The 18,836-nt window shown below is 38.5% G+C and overlaps 1 protein-coding gene and 1 long non-coding RNA gene across 5 annotated transcripts; one reads left to right on the forward strand and one right to left on the reverse strand.

Moving 5' to 3' along the window:
• Positions 1-605: 605 nt before the first annotated feature.
• On the forward strand, positions 606-18,770 carry tnip1 (TNFAIP3 interacting protein 1). Of its 4 annotated transcripts, none has more exons than XM_015012573.2 (18): positions 606-627; positions 8,000-8,182; positions 8,592-8,735; positions 8,848-8,930; positions 9,031-9,090; positions 9,694-9,903; positions 11,135-11,229; positions 11,629-11,788; positions 11,984-12,076; positions 12,220-12,285; positions 13,546-13,677; positions 13,782-13,910; positions 14,012-14,146; positions 15,079-15,204; positions 15,351-15,434; positions 15,807-16,049; positions 16,177-16,261; positions 17,204-18,770. In XM_015012573.2, exons 2-18 carry the CDS (start codon positions 8,035-8,037, stop codon positions 17,275-17,277), a joined length of 2,067 nt encoding a protein of 688 aa, XP_014868059.2. In that variant the 5' UTR covers positions 606-627; positions 8,000-8,034; the 3' UTR covers positions 17,278-18,770. The 4 variants fall into 4 exon arrangements, with proteins under 4 accessions (XP_014868059.2, XP_014868058.2, XP_014868060.2 ...); XM_015012572.2 differs by lacking the exon at positions 606-627 and adding an exon at positions 7,041-7,141; XM_015012574.2 differs by lacking the exon at positions 606-627 and adding an exon at positions 7,041-7,141 and having other exon boundaries at positions 15,897-16,049; positions 17,204-18,112.
• Positions 7,920-8,593, reverse strand: LOC148157124 (uncharacterized). Its single transcript, XR_015764492.1, has 2 exons — positions 8,463-8,593; positions 7,920-8,276 (listed from the first exon to the last, which is right to left on the reverse strand). It is a non-coding gene; the product is annotated as an uncharacterized LOC148157124 (long non-coding RNA).
• Positions 18,771-18,836: the final 66 nt, after the last annotated feature.

Raw genomic sequence — 18,836 nt, forward strand, 5'->3', positions numbered from 1 at the left:
TTTTTCGTTTTTTTTTTTCTCCTTTTGGCACCACATGTGTTGCATGAATTAGACAGATTGTAGTTTAATAATATAAAAGCCCCTATGTCCTCAGGGAAAGCTATTGGTGGTGCGTAGCTGTTTACTTTTCATCTGCAGCTTTGATAGCTGTGATGGCATCACGACACGATCACGAAAAGGGGGCCATACACTTTTACAGCGTGCTCGCATGCCATATCGTGCACATGAGCGTTTATTACTGAAAAACGAGCAGCTTAGGATGGCGAACCCTGTTCTCAGAAGAAAATGTGTCATACGTTCCAGGAGGTTCTGCATTTTTCAGGTTTTCTCCACGTGCATCCAAGATAGCAGTGGCAAAGGTGGGCGGCGGGGTGGGGTGGATGCAAGCTACTGTTCCAATAAAAGGGATTTAAATGTTCGTACTTGTGTTTTCTTGTGTGTTGCGTTACTCAGTCGAAAGGGAGGCCGAACAGTTGGACACACACCAGGTTCTGTTCAGGCTGAGCCTGCAGTGTCAGGCCATTTTACTGGGTTACGGGAATTCCCCAAGTCTCGCAGTGAAATTGCTTCCCCCTTATTCACCAGTTTCCTTAAAAAGTGCCTCTCCGACAGAAGCTGAATGTGTGGGTGAGTTGTTATTTGTTTTTAAATGTTTAAGATGGAGATGCAGAATGTTGCAGACTTGTTACTATTGTTTGCACTGCGTGAGTTCTTGCTTTTTCTTTTTTTTTTTTTTTTTTTCTTCTATGGCTGAGGTGGCTGCAGCCATTTTGTGCCGTCACTGAAGCAGATGTGGTTGTGAGGAGGGTTTTCAGCCCAGGCGATTTTATAATTCATTGTGATGTATAGTATTTCCTGCCTATATCACAAAATCAATATTTACTGTGAATTTATTTATGTTTTTGTCATAGGTATGTATATGTATAAAGTGATTAAAAAAGCAGTTCAGCTGTGTATTTAAAGTCACCATCATGTGATTTCATTACTCCCAGGGGGGCAGAGATGCTTAATAATCTGTCATATAGTTTTAAAATAAAATCAAGAATTCAGATTTTCTGTTTAGAAATATTACTTTTTTTTGACTGCTGGGGTCAAAGCAAACACATATTTTGTGACTGTTTTTTTTTTTTAATTTAGAAGAAATAATCTGCATGTTTAAAGCTAAGAGGAGACAGTAGATGCTGCTACTTTCTAAACCAAAAGGGGATTTTCTATTAACGCATTTTGCTGCAGTTTCTTTACCACCAGCCTGAACAATCCCTGTATCTTAGCAGGGTGGGGTGAATGCTGAGTGCTTGTGTCAACATGGGGCCTCAAACTGTGGGTTACTCTTTCACGTCTCCCCTCTGCTCAATCCCTGGACCTTGTTCAATTAGGGGGGGAAAATGGTTGTGAATGGTCTCTGCAGTTGGCACGATAAGAAAACAAAGTGTGTAGTTTGCTGCCCTGCAGGACGAAGTAAGGGGTGACATTTCCTGTATCCTCCGGCTTTTGTTTTTTGTTCTGCGTTGGAAGTCCCAGAGTCATCACCCTGTTTATTGTTTCAGCACATCACAGCAGCCTGAGGAGGAAATATCTTGCACCAGCAAATACTGACGAGGTGTTTGGTGGGAGACTGGGGACAAAGGAAAAAACAACTTTAGCACATGCTCCATGTGAATTGTCTGCTTGCTTTTCTTAATGGCCACTCAATAGCTCTTTTGGGAATTGACTTACTATTAGTTAGGATTTAGATGATTAAATGATTATTGTATAGATTTATGGAAGCAAAAGCATATATTGTACCCTTTGTATATGCTGTCTGCATCACTGTTATGTTTTTGTTAATGTAGCCTTTACTTGAAAGGTATAAAAACAGACACAGGAGAGAGTTGATCCCTTGTTACAGTGGATGGCTGTGACATGGAAGGAAAAAATGTCTCACCGATAAAAACTTGTGTTAACCGTTTTGTCTCATTTTGCTCTGATCACCACTATGGCAAGCAACCGGCCACAGAAGTCACCTAAAAAAGTAAAGAGAGTCCGCCTTTGTGTAATTTAATCTCGGTGTAAATCCAGCAGTTCTGAGGAAGCTTCAGACATTTTGTTAGAGGACAAAAACAAAACATCACAAAGACCAAGGAACACCGCAGTGAGGTCAGGGATGAGGTTCTGGAGAGGTTAAAAGCAAGGTCAGGTTATAAAGTGGTAACTCTGGAGGAGCAGCAGAGATCAATGGCTCAGGTGGACGAAGCTGTGAACATAACAATTGCAAGTTGTACAACCACAAAGCTGACCATTGTGAAAGAAAGGCAGCTGTGACAAGTCCTACTTGGAGTTGGCCACAAACCACATGGGCAACACATGAAACACTGTGGAAGGAGGTGGTCTGATCAGATGAGACCAAAATTAGTTTTTCTTCTTTCTCCCAGGCTTATGTGACTGAATTCGACTTATTTGGCAAATAAGAATAAAAAAGAAAAAGAAAACACAGTCTCTAGATTTGCAAAGTTGATAAAGGTATTGCGAAGCAGACTTGCATCTAGTTGGAGTGAAAAGTGAACATGTACATTTTTATAAGCCTCTTCATTTCTCCTGCAGTTCACAGTTATATGCTACTTTGTAGTGGTCTGTCACATTAAATCACAATGTACAACAAAGTTTTGAGTTGGAACTGTACAAAATGGTGTAATGTTCAAGGGGTTCGGAGACAGTAGATTATTAAGCATTACAGTTTCTAAAAATGAGGCAATTATTGACAGAATACATTTCTAAGCTACGATGGTTTTAAGTTCATGCATGAACTGAGTGCCTCAACATTGTGGTGCACAGGAAGTACTAATTGTGGTTGGCTAAAAATAATAAACAAAGGTTTGATTCTCTATCAGAAAAAAAAAATCATCTTTAAACGGTGCCACGGTGCTGACAGACCGGGTGTTTTCTCACCCAGTAAGACCACCAAGGCTGCAGTTCTAAGGCCACGCTGTCGTAAACGTCTTCGTCAGCAAGAACTCTGTTTACAGTGGGAGAAAAAAAAGGAAACCTTAGTGGGAGCGTTCCTCTTGTGTGGTTAGGTCTGACTGTGTGAAGTAATCGCCGTGTTATACTTTGAATTTCCAGCTAACTGAAGGCCTGTGCATCGGTTTGAGGAGGAAATGTGACCAAAGATAAGTGGCTTCTTAATTCCCACAAGATGTCACTATTGCTTAGAAGGATTTTAAACATTCTTCAACTTTGTGTGGACTTTTAAAAAAATAAATTCTTTATGTTTGACATAAACAATTGATATATACAGACAGAGGTCAAATAAGCGATTTCTACTTTAGAAAATAGTTCAATTCACTTTTTAAGACTCTGCAGAGGAGAAACACGCCACGTAAAAATGCTGCCTTAAACAGTAACAAAAGTATTTTTGCTTAATTTCTATGAACATTTGTAAAGGTCCACTTTAAAGTGCTTTTAGCCAGCTAATAGTCAGGTTACTTTTTCCTAAACTTAATTGTTTAGGGTTCAGTTTAGAGCTAGTCAGTTGAGCTTTATAGATGGTTTTTGTTGCGTTTTACTCTGATTATGAGCACCTGTACTGGATATAAAGATCTTCCTTCTGCACTTCTTACCAACAGAGCCATTTAACAAATTTGCATGTTATGGAAACGCAAATATATTTCAGTCACTGAAACACACAAAGTGATGTTTTCAAGGATTTTCTCAATGATAATCATGACGATGTTCTGCTTGGAGCGAATGAAAACATGCAGTTCAGTTTCTCAGAAGAGATTAGAATGTTACATTGATCATATCAATAAAAGTGTGGGACATTTTCTGTCAACTGATCGTTTAAAACATGAGCAGCGGCTGAAACGTGAATGGTTGAGGATGGTGTCAAAAATGTAAAGTGTTTCCTTCAAGTGTTCACATCCTTGAATGAAAGCTTCCACTCCAATACAGCGTTCGTCCTTCCTGGATTCATATCTGCCATCAGTTATGTTGAATCTGATTTAGCTAAAACAAAGTTCAAAAGTCACAATGCACAGAAAGATTGCAGCGGATCGGTGGGACTTCTTTGTAATCAGTTGGGTAAATGGTTCGTAATATTCCACTGCATTACTCACACACTGGCACAACAAAGCAATGTTGGAGGGCAAAAGAACCTCAGGAAGTCCCAAACAGGACTGGTCATGTTCAATGTGTGATATCAATCTTTTATATTCTTTCTTTAGTCACATGAAGAAAAAAAAAATCACAACCTTTAGCAACTTTTCCCAAGTTATTTTAACATACAGATATTGTCAGTGTAACACTGATTAATTCAGGTAATAACTAAAACTGAAGAGACAAACTATTTATTTTATCTTTGGGACTGGGACTTCTGGAAAATATTCTTTGGACAGGTGTGTCTCAAACTGAGTTACTTGAACACCAGAATAAAGAACTTATTGATTACTAATTAAGGTTTTATCAGCCGTGAAGCATGAATTACAGTATGTATTGGAGAGTGCTTGAGATTACAGCTTGCAAATGCACTCCGGGGCAATGGAAAACATTTTGGGGACATGTCCTGTGGTTTGATAAAACTGAAGTTAAAGTATTTGACCACAACAGTTATTATTAGTTTAAAGGAAAACAGGAAACTTGCAAGCCTGAGAAAACTGTGATATACAGGGGTGGAAGTATAAAGTTGTGTAGGTGTTTTCTTGCAGGAGGGCTGATGCACTTCCCAAAATAGATAGCACAATGAGGAAGAACTTTGTGCGCAAATGACGAAGCAACATCTCCAGATATTACACAAAAAAAAGAGAGAATGGAGCTCCAACTTAAAAGAATTGTTTTAATTGGTCACATGTAATGAAATTAACTTTGTTAAACTTACTTAATTTACATTTGTTTAATTTGGCAATGTAACGGCCTTAATAAATTAACTTAGATAAACTTAATTTGATTACTTTTGACCTATTAGTACAATATATTAAAGTTGGATCACCTGTTCTTTTTTTTCAGTGAGTTCAATCTTGGGCACAAATGAGATTTCCAAGTGGACAATTACTCAGAGACCCAAAGAAGTTGATAGTGGAAAGAGCAAACATAGTCAAAGTTTTGGAGTGGCCACCACACTGCCCCGATTACATTTCCATACATATTCTCTGAGCAGATCTGAGAAGGTGTGTGAGACAACGATGGCCTCCAAATACATATCAGTGAGACCCGTTTTATGAGGCAGATGAGCAAAAATGACAACAAACTACCGTTACCTGCAAGGATACCCAAAATTTGACCCAAGTCACACAAATTAAAGGGCAGTTATACCACATATTTTAAATTTGCTTCCATATTCCAGAAAAAATAAGTGAAAAATGAGTGTTCATTCAATTATTGTTAATTTTGGTAATGCTAACTGTCCTAAAACAGGAAAAGTCCTATATGATTTTATGTGAGTCAATGAGAAAAAGTTATTAGGTTAGATTTTGTGGTGTTTAGACATTATTTAACTATTGTTGCTTGATTTCTGTTGCATTTTCTTGCCTTGAAAACGTGCACGATTTATTCACACATACTCATTTTTGGCTTTGCAGTCATTAAATTGTCCTTAAGTTGATATTTTCTTTGTTAACCTAAATTATTAAAATATCTATTAAGTGAATAGAAAAAAAATACAATAAATAAAATATATATAGGCTCATAAGTTTGTTTTGAATGGAAAATTATGATAAGAGAACTTTTCAGTAGACTTAATAAGTCAAAGCATGTAAATTGAATAAACAAGCTTTGACAAACTATCGCATCGTAGGCAAAATTTTACTTCTGCTGACATTATTTTTTATTTTTAAGTCAGTCATCATGATTTATTAGTATGCTTATTATCTAAGACTAGGTCACACAGTGATGTGCATTCATACTCATCACATCTTTTCATGCCATAAACACAAACTTCAATGCTTTTTCCTTTGTTGTTATGTTACAAACTAACATAATGCAGCAAGTTATGATATTCCATTACAAAAATGAAAAATAATTGTTGTTTATTTGTACTCGGCTCATCTGAGTCAAGATGTATATATTTTGGCGTACATCTCTGCCAGCGCTGTACCTCTATAAAACTAAAATGTTGCCCTTTCCTCTTTGCAGAATAGATCAACGTCAGTAACTTTATTTTTGACCTGTCATGCTTGTTTGTCAGTTTTCATGATGGCGTTTGTGAACTTGTATACACCAACTAATCTCTGAGGTCTTCAACAGAACAGGAGGGCTCTAGGTGATTTCTGAAAGTTGTGCTGGGTTTTATTTATGGATATTACAGTGAAGTGGGCTGAATAGACTCTTATTTGAAAAAGAAAATCACTCATCATTCAACGTAATTTTGTGGTTAAACTATGACAAAATGTGGAAAAGGTATGTGAATACCTGTACTTTGAACATTTTTGACAGGTTATTCAACCATCCAACAAAGTAAACAAACAGTATATATTTATAGTTGTTTTCCAAAGTTTAAACTTAAACATTATAAGCAACTATTATTCGATTCTTAAAAGTTTTCCAAGCTGGCCGTGTTAACGTGCAGTGAAGACTCATTGCTATCTTGATCTAGGTCTTCTTACCCTCATGGTTCAGAGGAAATATGTGATGCAACAACAGAAACCCCCATCAGCCCCTCTGAATTTATCAATGGAGAATAGAGCAATTCAGCGAAAACGGTCGGGTTTGTCCCTGTTCTAAAATAAGTTACATTCTGAGGGTTAAAAAAAAAAGCATAGGAATTGTTTAAATTGCAATCATTTCCTTTCATGAGAAATGCTAATCATTTTTGGGGACCTGTTTTACTTCACTTTCTGTTATGTCAGCCATTTTTGAAACGAGTGGGCACTGGTTTTGTACGTATTTATCAACACATCGCGAGGACAGGGTAAGCGGTTCTCAATAATTAAAGATTACCTGATTAAATGTGGAATTGAGCAATGCTTTTTGCCTCTGTGTTTACATCACGGTCAACGACTCCGCTTAGAACGCGGATCTGCCCTCTGATTGGTCCGTTTGGCTGTCAATCACTGCTGTTTACATCAAACGTCGCTAGGTGGAATTTCCCAGGTTACGGCATAGACTAAGTAGACTACTTCCGCAGTAGATGTCTGTCTAGCCACAGAGACGAGAGGCCACAGCAAGCTGAAAGGTACCAAGCCAAAAAAAACCCCTCTTTGTTCGTTTTTTTCGGTTTGTCGTGTTGCTCCTCTTTCCGACTTACTTTCCGCGCCGACAGGAGCCCGTCTAGTGTAGAAATATCGGACTTTAAAGGGCTTCCTGTCCCGCATTGTAGCCAAAAGCTAACGAAGATGTCGTTAGCAATTTGCATGACAACAGCGAAAACTAATATTAGCCTTCTTCAGCCAATCAAGGTAGCTATCATCAACCGGATTGGGCTGTATTTTAGGCTCGAGTGTTAAATAAGTGTTTAATATTAGAATTATCGTTATTTTTTACGTATTTCCTCCCTCTGCTTTTGTCTTTCTTCCTTGCTTATGAGCGTTGTGGTTGTATTATTTAGCCCTCTGGAACGCCAGCACTCTCTCCCTAAATGTGTCACCCCTGTTAGTGAAGCATTAAGGTGGGTACGTTGCTGCTTTTGTTGTCACTCAGGCGGTCGTTTCTGTATCAGGCATCAGCGATGGGTTTTTCACACTTACTGCTAGAAACTAGAAGTTAAAAACGTGGGCTTCGGTGGGCTTTTGAGTGGGTGTCTTGAACCATCTGCAAATTACTTTCTGAGATTTTTGAGAGGCTGTTATATGTGGATACCCAGCTTTTTGGAAAATGATCAATAACCGATATAATCAGTGTTTCAGCAGCTGTTCTGGAGAAATACATAAGAATCAGTCCTAGCTGTATTGTTTTATGTAAACAGTGGACGTCAGTGTAGATATGTGTAATCAGAACTCTACTATGTATAGATCTTTTTTCTTCTGTTGAGCTTTTTTGTGAGCTTTATTTTTTTTTTCACATAAAATTAAAACAGTTCTCCCTTTTCCCACAGTTCAGAAGATCATGTTTAGTAAGTGAACGACGGCGATGGAAGGGAAAGGTCCGTATCGCATCTACGATCCCGGTGGGAGTGAGGTCAAGGCCAGGGATGAGGTCGTGGGGGGCAGCAGCTATCGCCAGCTGCTGGAGGAGAACAGCATGCTGAGGGAACGGATGAAGGGACTTAAGAGCTTAGGTAGGTTCCACATCCGAGCATGTTTCTGATGTCTGGGAAATGAGGATGACACATCTCTGCTGAGTGCTAGGGATTATCATTTTCTTCGTGTTATCTATGGAACAGAAAACAGAAAATGATTTGAAGAATACCTCTCCCGTAGCAGTCTGCGTGCCTTCACTTTCACAAAAATGAAACGGTTGTGAAACAAGGGTTATTACATATTGTAAAACTTGAAAAACTTCCTAGGTTATCTTTGGACATGGTTGCATACCAGCAGTGTGATTGGACTTTGACTCACCAAGGATGTGTCTTTATTTCCCTCGGAACATCTGTCATGTCCTATTTACTGACTGCTCCTGCTTGTGAAAAATACTCATCTGAAGCGTCGTCTTAGACTGTGACGACGGGATTTCTAACGATGTTGCAGGTGATCTTTTGGAAGAATCCCAGTCGGAGGCTTCAAAGCTTCGGCAGCGGGTGGAGGAGCTGGTGAGGGACAACGAAGCTTTAAAGTCGGCCAGCTACGCCGCCAGTCTGTGTGCGGGAGCGCCGGTTCACACCGAGGCTCAAAGTAAGTCCCGCAGATTTCATCCAAATGAGGAATTTAACTTGCTATCCAACTCGGGCGTGATGACCAGTTAAATGGATATTGCGATTTAGTTTGTTGCCTTGGTTGATTTCAGGCAAACCCTGTTTACACCCCACTGCAGAGAAGGAGGAGCAATCAAGCTGTTTAGGGAGAACACTTCAGCCAGAGAAGCCCCATGTACGTACTGAGTTTTATCTAATGTGACGTGTGTGTGTGTGTGTGTATGTGTGACGTTTTTGAATTGGTGACGGATATCAGCCCTTTTTGGTCTTTACAGGAGGCCTTATTGGAATCCGAGAGGGTGAACATGGAAGGAAGGAACTCTGATGCCTTGGCTGTATGTACCAAAAATAAAAACTACCCCTGAAGTTTTTCCTTTTCTTTTTTTTTTTTCCAAGCAGTTTTTCAGATCAGATGATCCTCTTGCTTTGACTTCAGCATAAATTATTTTCTGTGGCTTTTGAGGCTAAATTCAGGATTTCCTCTGTATAGCAATTTCCTCAAAATTAGGAATACATCAGCGGTGCATTGACTCACCTACGAACACAATACTGGCAGCTCCATCTGAGTCAGTGAAGGGGAAATTCCAGGATTATTACGGACTAGAATTACTCAGATTCATTCACGCTTTACATCCTTGGACATGGGACTGCTTTTATATTTTTAGGCTAAAGTAGTATTTTAGTTCACCTTTCTTAAATTTTAACACATAAAAATAAAATTTTTATGCGCTAAAAGCTGAAAGTACTCTCTTGAGTACTAAATTTAAATCCACCAGGCCAAACTGGTTTGACTTCTCAGAGTATTTAGCATCTGCTTTCCATAGAAATAAAGCAGAGTGTTGATGTTGTACAGCAGGCTTTGTGCGGTCTCGAATAAATATGTAAAAGATGGCCTCGCCTACTCATCTCTGACTTTCCACCTGTGTGGCTCTCTCCAGGCGGGGTTGGTGGCTGGAGCGCTTCCCCAGCTTCCTCAGGAGAACAACGAGCTGGCGAGCCAGCTGAAGCGGCTGGAGAGCTCTTTCAGCATATTTGCAGAGGAGTCGAACCCAAACCAGCTGCTGGCTCACCTCGGCCGCATGGCGGTGGAGTTTCACCATCTCTCCTCGAAGGTCCAGAAGAACGAACAGAGGACCTCTCTTCTACAGGTATGAAGCCTGGAAAGTTAATTGGCACATTTAGGATGTCATTGTGAACCTTTTCTGGTAATTTTTTTTTTCTTTTTAAATCTTGAACGTTACCTTAAGAGTTGTGAAACAGCAGTATTTTAACGAGTTAGTAACTTGTGAGGTCTGTTTTAGAAGCAAATGTACACTTTGTCAGCGAATTTTAGCAAATTGGTTCACTTGCAGTTTTAGTTTAGTGTACATTGTTCATTAGAAACTTTCACTCTGACATTTGTAACAATAGAGTGTTACAGGTGAGCAACTTTTTGCACATGACTAATCTGTTTTGCCTAATCCTCTTATTTGGCATAAAATAATAAAGACTTTCCAGTAACGATTAAATAACTTAATTTCTAAACTTATCGCTATGAATAGGAGGTGTGTCGCATATTATTCATTTGAAAGCTTTGAATTCTGTGTTTGCTACTGATGCGTCCTTAAGAAGAATGGTATTTATTGAAAGAAAATGAGAACAAGGTTTTTGGTAGGTTTTTAAAGTATTATATTTAATTTTTTGTATTTTAGGGCTGTAAGAAGGCTGAAATATATTTTCTATAATGGTTCTTAAATTTTATTACCTTTAGTTACATCTTACATTTTTATGGTTGCTCATTTATTGCTTGCCACTTCAAATCACTTCTTTTTTTAAATTTTTTCCAGTAAGTTAGTTTCTGCTGAAACTGGTTTACTGAAACTCTGCCGTTGCATTGCTTAGTGCTAGCTCATCAAACTGGATGCATTTCACAAGGTTTAGCTTCAAAATAAGGATTTCAATGGTAAACATTTTATTAAGCTTAATATTTACTACAACAATGCATCAAGGTAAAGAAAGCTAGGTGTAAAAGCAGTAGCCTCAGGTCAAAAAACTAAATTAAGTCTATGCAGTCATATTTAATTTAACCAATTTACCGAGTTAAATGTGCTTTATAACACACTTATGTTATTTTCTTATGTTATTCTGAGGTGTAAATTATCTGCTCTTAAATGTACCTGGTTGAAGCTGGCAGCAACCCCAAAGAAGTTTTAACCTAAAAAATTATATATATATATATATATATATATATATATATATATATATATATATATATATATTTCTGCATTGTTTTTAAAAAGCAGGAACTTTTGGGTTAAAAAAAAAAATCCAGTACCAGTGTACAGACTGGTGGTTAATATTGCAATAAATGTGGGTCTTCTGGTCTCTTTGGTTTTCTAGACGCTGTGTGAGCAGCTCAGACAGGAAAACAATGAGCTTCGAAAGAAAATGGAAGAAGATCATCATATCAGGAATCGAGACTTGGAGCAGCTGAGGTAATGTTTCTCCGTCTCTTTCAGCTTCGCTGGACTTTTGTATTTCCTCAGTTGAGCAGAAAGCCCTTTGTCTGGCTGGTTGAATGAATACCATGTGAGGTCGCGTCGCACGTTACGTCACCTACTGTCATTTTTGTGCATTAAACCTCCCTGCAAGTTGTGAAAACGGCTTCCTGTCTGTTTTGATTTTGTGACTCCACACGTTCTGCAGTTACGCTTTGGTTGCTGCAGGACCACGCTTTCACTTCTGATGGGGAATTATTTGTGTGCTTTCTGTTTGTGTGCCCCTCTGGGTCTTGTAGGTTCTTCCCAAAGGACATGACTGAGAAGGGTCACAGTCTAGGAAAAAACTGGACTCTGTTCAGAAACATTATCATTTTCACTTTGTTGCTTACTTAGACTGGAGAATCAGAAACTGAAGGAGCTGGTCACGGGAGGAACAGCAGTGGTGTCGACTGCTTCACCGTCAGAAACAGAGACTCCAGAGGCCAAAGACGAGCCGGTTAAGGAGGAATCTCCGGCTGTTCGACCTAAAATGGAGGCCACCACACCACAGAAGGTACATTTAAATCAAGGACATAAATTGCGCTTATTTATTACAATTTTTTTTTTCTACTTTTTTCCTCATATTTCCTTTTGGAAATACGGTTAGCAAACAAATTCAGTGAGTCTATAACATAGCTTCCTCTTATAGGTGCTCATGTAATCATGGATTTTTGTGGAATGAGGAAAATGTTTGTGTATGTGTCCCCAGAGTGGAAAATCAGCAGAGAAAACCCCAGCTAAAGCATGTGACATAGAGGTGTACGAAAAGAAGATCAAGCTTTTGGAGAAGCAGAGAAAGGATGTGAGTCTTCGCTTACTTTTTTTTTTTTTTTTTTTTAGAGAAAATAGCTGCCCATCCTCTTTTGCCATTGGGGAAAGTCTCTGTGCTCTTTGTTTCCTACATGTTCATTGTTTGTTTGTTTCGCTTTCTGGCGCTGCTCACAGGTTCTGGAGGTGAACAAGCAGTGGGACATTCAGTGGAACGCCATGAAGTCACAGTTTGAGCAGAAGGTACAGTAATGACTTTACGGCTGCCATGAACGGTGTGGGAAGACGTCTGATCGACTTTTAGACCGCTCGAATGCAAATTACCGTGAAAAATATGTTTACATTTTTATTACGAACACAAAAAAAGAAGAAAAAAAAACAATCTGACACATTTGATGACATAATACACTTTTCGTTTTGTGTAAAGATTTTTTTTTTTTTGGGCTCTTTATAAAAGTTTAGAGGAAAACTCATAAAAGACTAATAAAAAAATTTAGAAATGCAACAGAACTGACAACAAAATATATCTGAGTTTATAATAAGCTTTTTTAAGCGTGTTAAATTCAGTTTCCCACTGTATTCTGAGTTAGAGGTGGCTTCACGTGTTGTCTGATGGTTTGTGTCTGTCTCATTTGTTTCCAAACTGCTGGTTCTGCTACCAAAGAAGGAAGGAGACCATTTTTGCATTTTCCCCAGAAAACAGTTGAAGCCCTCTTTCAGTTTTACCATTGAAATCATTTGTTTGTTTTTCTTTTTAAATCGGTGACAGTTTTTAGGCCAACTGCAGGGAAACTTACGACTCTGATGTGTGTGCGCAAACAGTTGGCAGTGAAGTGAAGCAATTACATGCTTGTCCTTTTTTCTTTTTTCTTTTTTTTTCTCCGTTTCAATGTGCTTGTCCAGTGGAAAAGGTGCAATCTTGCAATAGCTTGCTATTTGAGCATACTTACCACAAGGCCTGTCACACTTCAGCAAGAATTCCCCTCACCTCTCCGGTACCCGCTGACTTCCTGCTGTGGTGCAGTCAGAGGGCAGCAGCGACACACGGATGTACACACACTGTCTCACAACGGCGCTCACACACCTGCGTTTGTGCACGCCCGCAGCCTTGAACATACCGACATTCACACTCTGCAGAGACGGGGACACCATGCAGGCTTAGGTTTAAACCGCAGAACCCCAGATATATCCATTTGCGTCACTACGGTTCGTTCATATTTTATACAGAGATAGAACTGCGTGTTCGCAAATGTGTCCTTTTTGCGGCTTGGTTTGTAATTTGATAACGTACATTTCCTAAATGCTCTGTTTCAACACAGGCACCAGCAGATGTTTATCTTTACCAAAGTTCTTATCTTCCAAGTTTTTCTTTTTTTTTTTTTTTTTCCATTTTATGCATTTTTCTTTTTTTTTTTTTTTTCTTTTATGTTGCGTATGCAGTTTTTGTACACGAGTTGTGTGTGACGAGTGTTCTTGAGACGCATGTTTTAAACTCTTCCTTAGATCACAGACCTCAGGCAACGTCTGGCCGAGTCCCAGAAAACCGTGCTGGAGCTGGAGGCCGAGCGAGAGCAGAGGCAGCGCGACTACGACAAGAAACTGCTGCTGGCCAAGTCCAAGATCGAGAACGTACAGGTGAGGATGGAGAGACACAAAACCCACTCGTGTTATAAAAAAATATCTGAATAATCAAGAATATAAGAGACTGAACAAAGTGCCACTGGCTTTGTTTGTGTCAGGGCGAGAAGGAGTGTTTAAACTCTGAAACAACTGAGCTGAAGCAGAAGGTTCGCTACCTGCAGGATCAGCTGCTGCCCCTCAGTAAGCAGAGGGAATACCAGGAGAAAGAGATCCAACGCCTTAACAGGGTGAGCAAAAGGAGAAACAAATTCAACTCAAACTCAGTTTCACTTGTTTTTTTTGTTTTTTTTTTAAACGGTCACTGTCTTTTTTTTTTTTTTTTTTCCAGGCCTTGGAGGAAGCCTTGAACTTGCATTCCCCCTCAGCCTCTCAGCAACCTCCTGGACCGGGGAACTTTGCAGATGCAGCCAATAACCTGAAAAAACAGGAGCTGCTCACACAAATTGCTGTCCTAAAAGAACAGGCAAGAAGCCCATCACAAAATATGAACAGTCATGCTTTAAAGCTGAATCGTTCCCACTCCGTATGTCTCAATCTTGGCCCCAAACCATGTTTTCTAAGGCCCAGAGCGTCCCTGTTCGTTTTAGTGGAAAAGAGAAAAATTAAACAATTATTTTTAACACAAAGGGTTAGGAGCTGCTTTTGGAAAAATGTCATACAACTTAACTGCTTTTTTTCTCCCCGTCATATTTTTAATAGCACACTGAGCTCTTTAATTTGTCCCCCATATTGATCAACATCAAAAAGCAAAGATAAAATATTTCGGAACAATTTTAAGTAGTGTCTTGTTTTTACTTTTAATCCTAAGTAAAATAATAAATTTTCTGTGTCTGCTCGACAACTGCCACTAAAACAAAATGAACGGATATCCTTGGGTTGTGATATTTTGATGTATTAACTTCCAGTCAGACTAATCATCAACACTCCTACAGTGTGCAACTTAAAGTTTGATAGTTTGGAACAAAGTTACCATTATAACATTGAGCTAAAATCTAAATACATGTTTTTTTTCTTCCTTATCAAGGAAGATGTTTGGTTAAATTTCATATTGTTTTTTTAAACCTCACTCAACCATCATACCAACTTTAAAAAAAAATAAATGCATAAAAATAGGGTGTCCCAGTTGTTTCTGTGGGGTAATTTTTATTGGGTTTTTTTTTTGTTTGTTTTGGATTAACTTTACACTGTATGTAAAGTTTATACTTTATTTCTTGTTAATAATATTGGATGCTAAATAATTTTTAAAAACAATACAGTGGATTTTTTTTTAAGAGTATGTTTGATATTATGGTTTTGTTCTATCCTCTGTGCAATAAGCCTAGGAAACAGGATTCAACATAAAGATGCCTCTCTTTCAGAGAATTGTGTGTATTTTATTTTATTTTTTAACTTCAGGTGAAAATCTTCGAGGAAGACTTTAGGAAAGAAAGAAGTGACAGGGAGCGAATGAATGAGGAGAAAGAGGATCTGAGGCGGCAAGTTGAGAGGCTCCAGGGTCAGATTACCAATTTGACCAATCAAGTGAGAATCATTTTGTTTGGCGTTTTTATATATATATATAAACACCTTAGAAAGATTTTGCATTTAAATGATGCAGTACAATACCATTTCATCTTAATGAGAGCTAATTTCTACACGTTTTCCTGTTTTGTGTTTGTGTGATCCAGCTTCATCAGGCTCAGAACGAGTGTCAGAGAGAGCGCACAGAGAGATGTAAGCTGGAGAGACTGCAGATGCAGCATCACAAACAGGTACTGGCTGCTGAGCTTCATAGTATTACAGCTTCATTAAAATGCTTCATACAGTAACAGGTTATGTTAGGCTAATTGCTAAATCAAGGTGGTCATTGGTCATGTCTTTCAGTAATAAATAAGTAAAGTAATAATAATAAAAAACTTGTAGACCAGTGCCCCCTTGTGGCTGGAAAGAGTCAGATGCAAGAACTTCAATAAGTTGATTTAAAAACAACAACCACCTGCTTTTTGTTAGTTGTCCAGTGCATTTGGGATCAGCAGGTGCAGCAGGGTTGAGGGTCTGCAGCGGGGCCATGCATGACGTTTACATGGACCGCTGCAGGCGTTGCACGGATTGGAGATCACATTTGTACTTATGACACCTCATAGGGGCAGCAGCAGGAAAGACGTACCTCAGACCCCACGTCGGGGTCAGTGAACGGCCCGCTGAGCCCTCCCTACTGTGGTCCCTTTGTGCAGGTGGGAACGCAGGGCCTGGAGGGCTGGCCCATTCACTTCCCTCCCCGGATGCCCAACGCAGCGGGCGCCACGGCAGCAGCCACCGCCGCCGCCGCAGCAGCAGCAGCAGCAGCAGCACCGCCCCCAGCTCGAGACTTCCAACCTGTTACCCCGGTAAGGGAGCGCTAAACCCCCCTGTCTCTCTCCCTCTTACCCTAAGTTTCTTGTGAGGATCAACTTAAGGATTGCTGCTTCAGGTGTGGAATATTTTTGTTTTTAACCTTAAATTGTGTTTGGTCAGGGTTTTCCTTGGCAGATGTCATTCCCTCAACCACGAGGGGCCAGAGCAGTAGGAGAGAGCTCAAGACCGCCACCAGAGAATGCAGGTGAAGGGCATGCTCACATTTTCTTTGGCTCAAAATGCTTTATATGTGAAGTATTTTAAGTCAATTCTCCATCTACTATGCAAAACATCTGTTGCGCCTTGCAAAAAACTTTCGATGTTAAAATCACAAAGTTTTCTAATTCTTTTTATTTTATGTGATGCACCAGCAAAAACTAGCGTATAATATTCTATCTATCTATCTATCTATCTATCTATCTATATATATATCTATATATATATATATATATATATCTATCTATATATCTATCTATCTATCTATATATCTATATATATATATATATATATATATATATATATATATATATATTATATATATATATATATATATATATATACATACACACACACACACTTTTATAAATAAAAATCTGAAAAGTGTGGCATGCATTTGTATTTAGCCCAATTTAATCAGACGTACGGTGGAATGGTTTTGATCAAATTAAATGTGTGCGCGTGTGCGTTAGAATGGCTTAGTCAAAGTTCAGAACTCTAAGTTGAACTTAGAGTTCTGAACTTTCAGAATTTCTGCCAACACTTTAATGTTGATCAGAGGTTCTCCATTTAAACTGAATGAGTCTGAGCTGTTTTGTAAAGGTAAAATTTACAAGTATTTTATGCAAGTATTTTGGTGTTTGAATGTGCAAAACTGGTACAAAAAAAAAAAAAAACTCCAAAAAATCTTGCAGTTTTAATTTAATATTAAAATACCTCATTTTTATAATTACCTACTAAGCCACAGTGACACATTGCAGTTTGGTTGTAATGTCATGAACTACAAGGGGTATGAACGCTATATGAATTTAACCTGTTGCAAAAAAAAAAAATGTTTTAAACACTAAAAGAACTGCAGAAGTGAACTTTAAGTCAGACCTGGTTTTGTGGGTCGACGGTAATGAATCTTTTTGTTTCTGTTCCCTTGCAGATCAGTCAACAGCAGCCACAGCGACAGGGTTTGGCAAAAGGGAGAGACAGAACATCGACCCCGGAAAGCACTAAAGCATCACCGTACCCATCTGATGGAGTCTGGGTAGTAGCATGAAACTGTCTTTGAGTTGACAAGGTGTGATTGAGATATAATTTTCCTACTGAACTGTAGATATCCTATTGTAATGTTGTTTATACTTGCGTTTTATAAGGCTATTTGTGAAACACTTCGCTATTCTGAATATATATAAATATATATACATATTATTTAGATTTTTTTATCTGGAACTGAAGTCCTTTTGTTAAATGAGTTTGAATAATTATCATTGCTTTCTTTTTTCCCTTCTGCAAAATATACCTATGTAATTGTCTCTCTCCAAGTATGTAACACCTTAACACTTTGATTAACTTGTAGGGTTACTGGAAGCCATTCCCCAAAAGCAAATAGGACAACACGTGCTCATTTCCAGCGCTGAATGATTATATAGGTACAATAAATCATAGAAGTAAAAACAATGTGAATGTTAATTGATTTTATGAGGATTTCTACAGTGCCATCGATGTTCTAGAAATGTCTAATATGTGTAACTGTTCAAAAGTGGTTGTTGAAATACAAAAATTTGAGGAAATGAATTTTGATACCAAAAAACCAAAAAACATGATTGTGATTACTAATAATTTATTTATAACCTGCTGTTTTGATAGTTGCATTTACTGAGTGTAAATCATTGTCTTTAGTAATGCTGTTCTTTCTATGTTGTTAGTGTAATCCCAATATATTGTAGCTATTGACATTGTATGTTTGTATCAGACACAATACACAATGCACATTACTTAAACATCTTTTTTTTCCATGATGATGGACCTAATCTCATTAAACGACACTTCTACTTGGTTTTACCACGCATTCTGATATCTATGCTCATTTTTACTGCATCCTGTACCATTTTTACTGTAGCCCCAACACACAGTTGCAAACAGAGCTTCAAAATCTTAAGGCAGCAGGTGTGATTAGAGTCCTATTCGTACAACAACTTGCATATTGCAGCTCTGCTCCTCGGAGGAAAAAAACAAAAAAAAACCTTGTCCAGGATGTCTTGACGACGCTTTCAGTCCCAATTGACAACCAGCAATTGAGGCCAAGGGGATTCGCCTGCAAGGTCAGAAGACCTCATGAGGATCAACATGTTGGAAATATGTTTTACATTTTTTTTAGATGTGGTCAAGCCAATCTCAAAGTGGTTTTACCTCAGCACCAGTTATTTCCTTAGTATAAAGTATTTCAAGTAGTTAGACGAAGGGCTTCAAATTGTGCGGGACGGGACTTTGGCTCAGTTTTTTTGTGAAATGAGTTTGTAAGTTTGCGGGGAACAAAAATTTTTGATGGGTGAGAACTGAGACATCAGCAGAATTGCACTTTGAAAGGTATGCTGTAATTTCTGGCAGGTGTATTTTTCTGGTTTATAGCGTTCTTTTTTTTTTTTTTTTCTTTTTGCTGTTGGCAAAAAGCACATGTGAGACTTTTTGTATTTGACTGGCTTAATAAATCTATTCTAAATGTCTTATTCACATTTTGTCTTTGTACTGCCGCAGGCCAGAGTATTTAAAACTGTTGTGCTGTTGAAGAAAAG

The sequence above is a fragment of the Poecilia mexicana genome, unplaced genomic scaffold (assembly GCF_051168715.1).
Source record: "Poecilia mexicana isolate PSO_F unplaced genomic scaffold, ASM5116871v1 scaffold_10, whole genome shotgun sequence".
Classification (NCBI taxonomy): domain Eukaryota; kingdom Metazoa; phylum Chordata; class Actinopteri; order Cyprinodontiformes; family Poeciliidae; genus Poecilia; species Poecilia mexicana.

Bases quoted from the DNA above. Each gene is read 5' to 3' on its own strand.
- tnip1 (XM_015012573.2), top strand. From the start codon at position 8,035: ATGGAAGGGAAAGGTCCGTATCGCATCTACGATCCCGGTGGGAGTGAG. The intron at 8,183-8,591 runs GTAGGTTCCACA...ACGATGTTGCAG, and splicing joins GAAGGGACTTAAGAGCTTAG to GTGATCTTTTGGAAGAATCC. The intron at 12,077-12,219 runs GTGAGTCTTCGC...CGCTGCTCACAG, and splicing joins TGGAGAAGCAGAGAAAGGAT to GTTCTGGAGGTGAACAAGCA.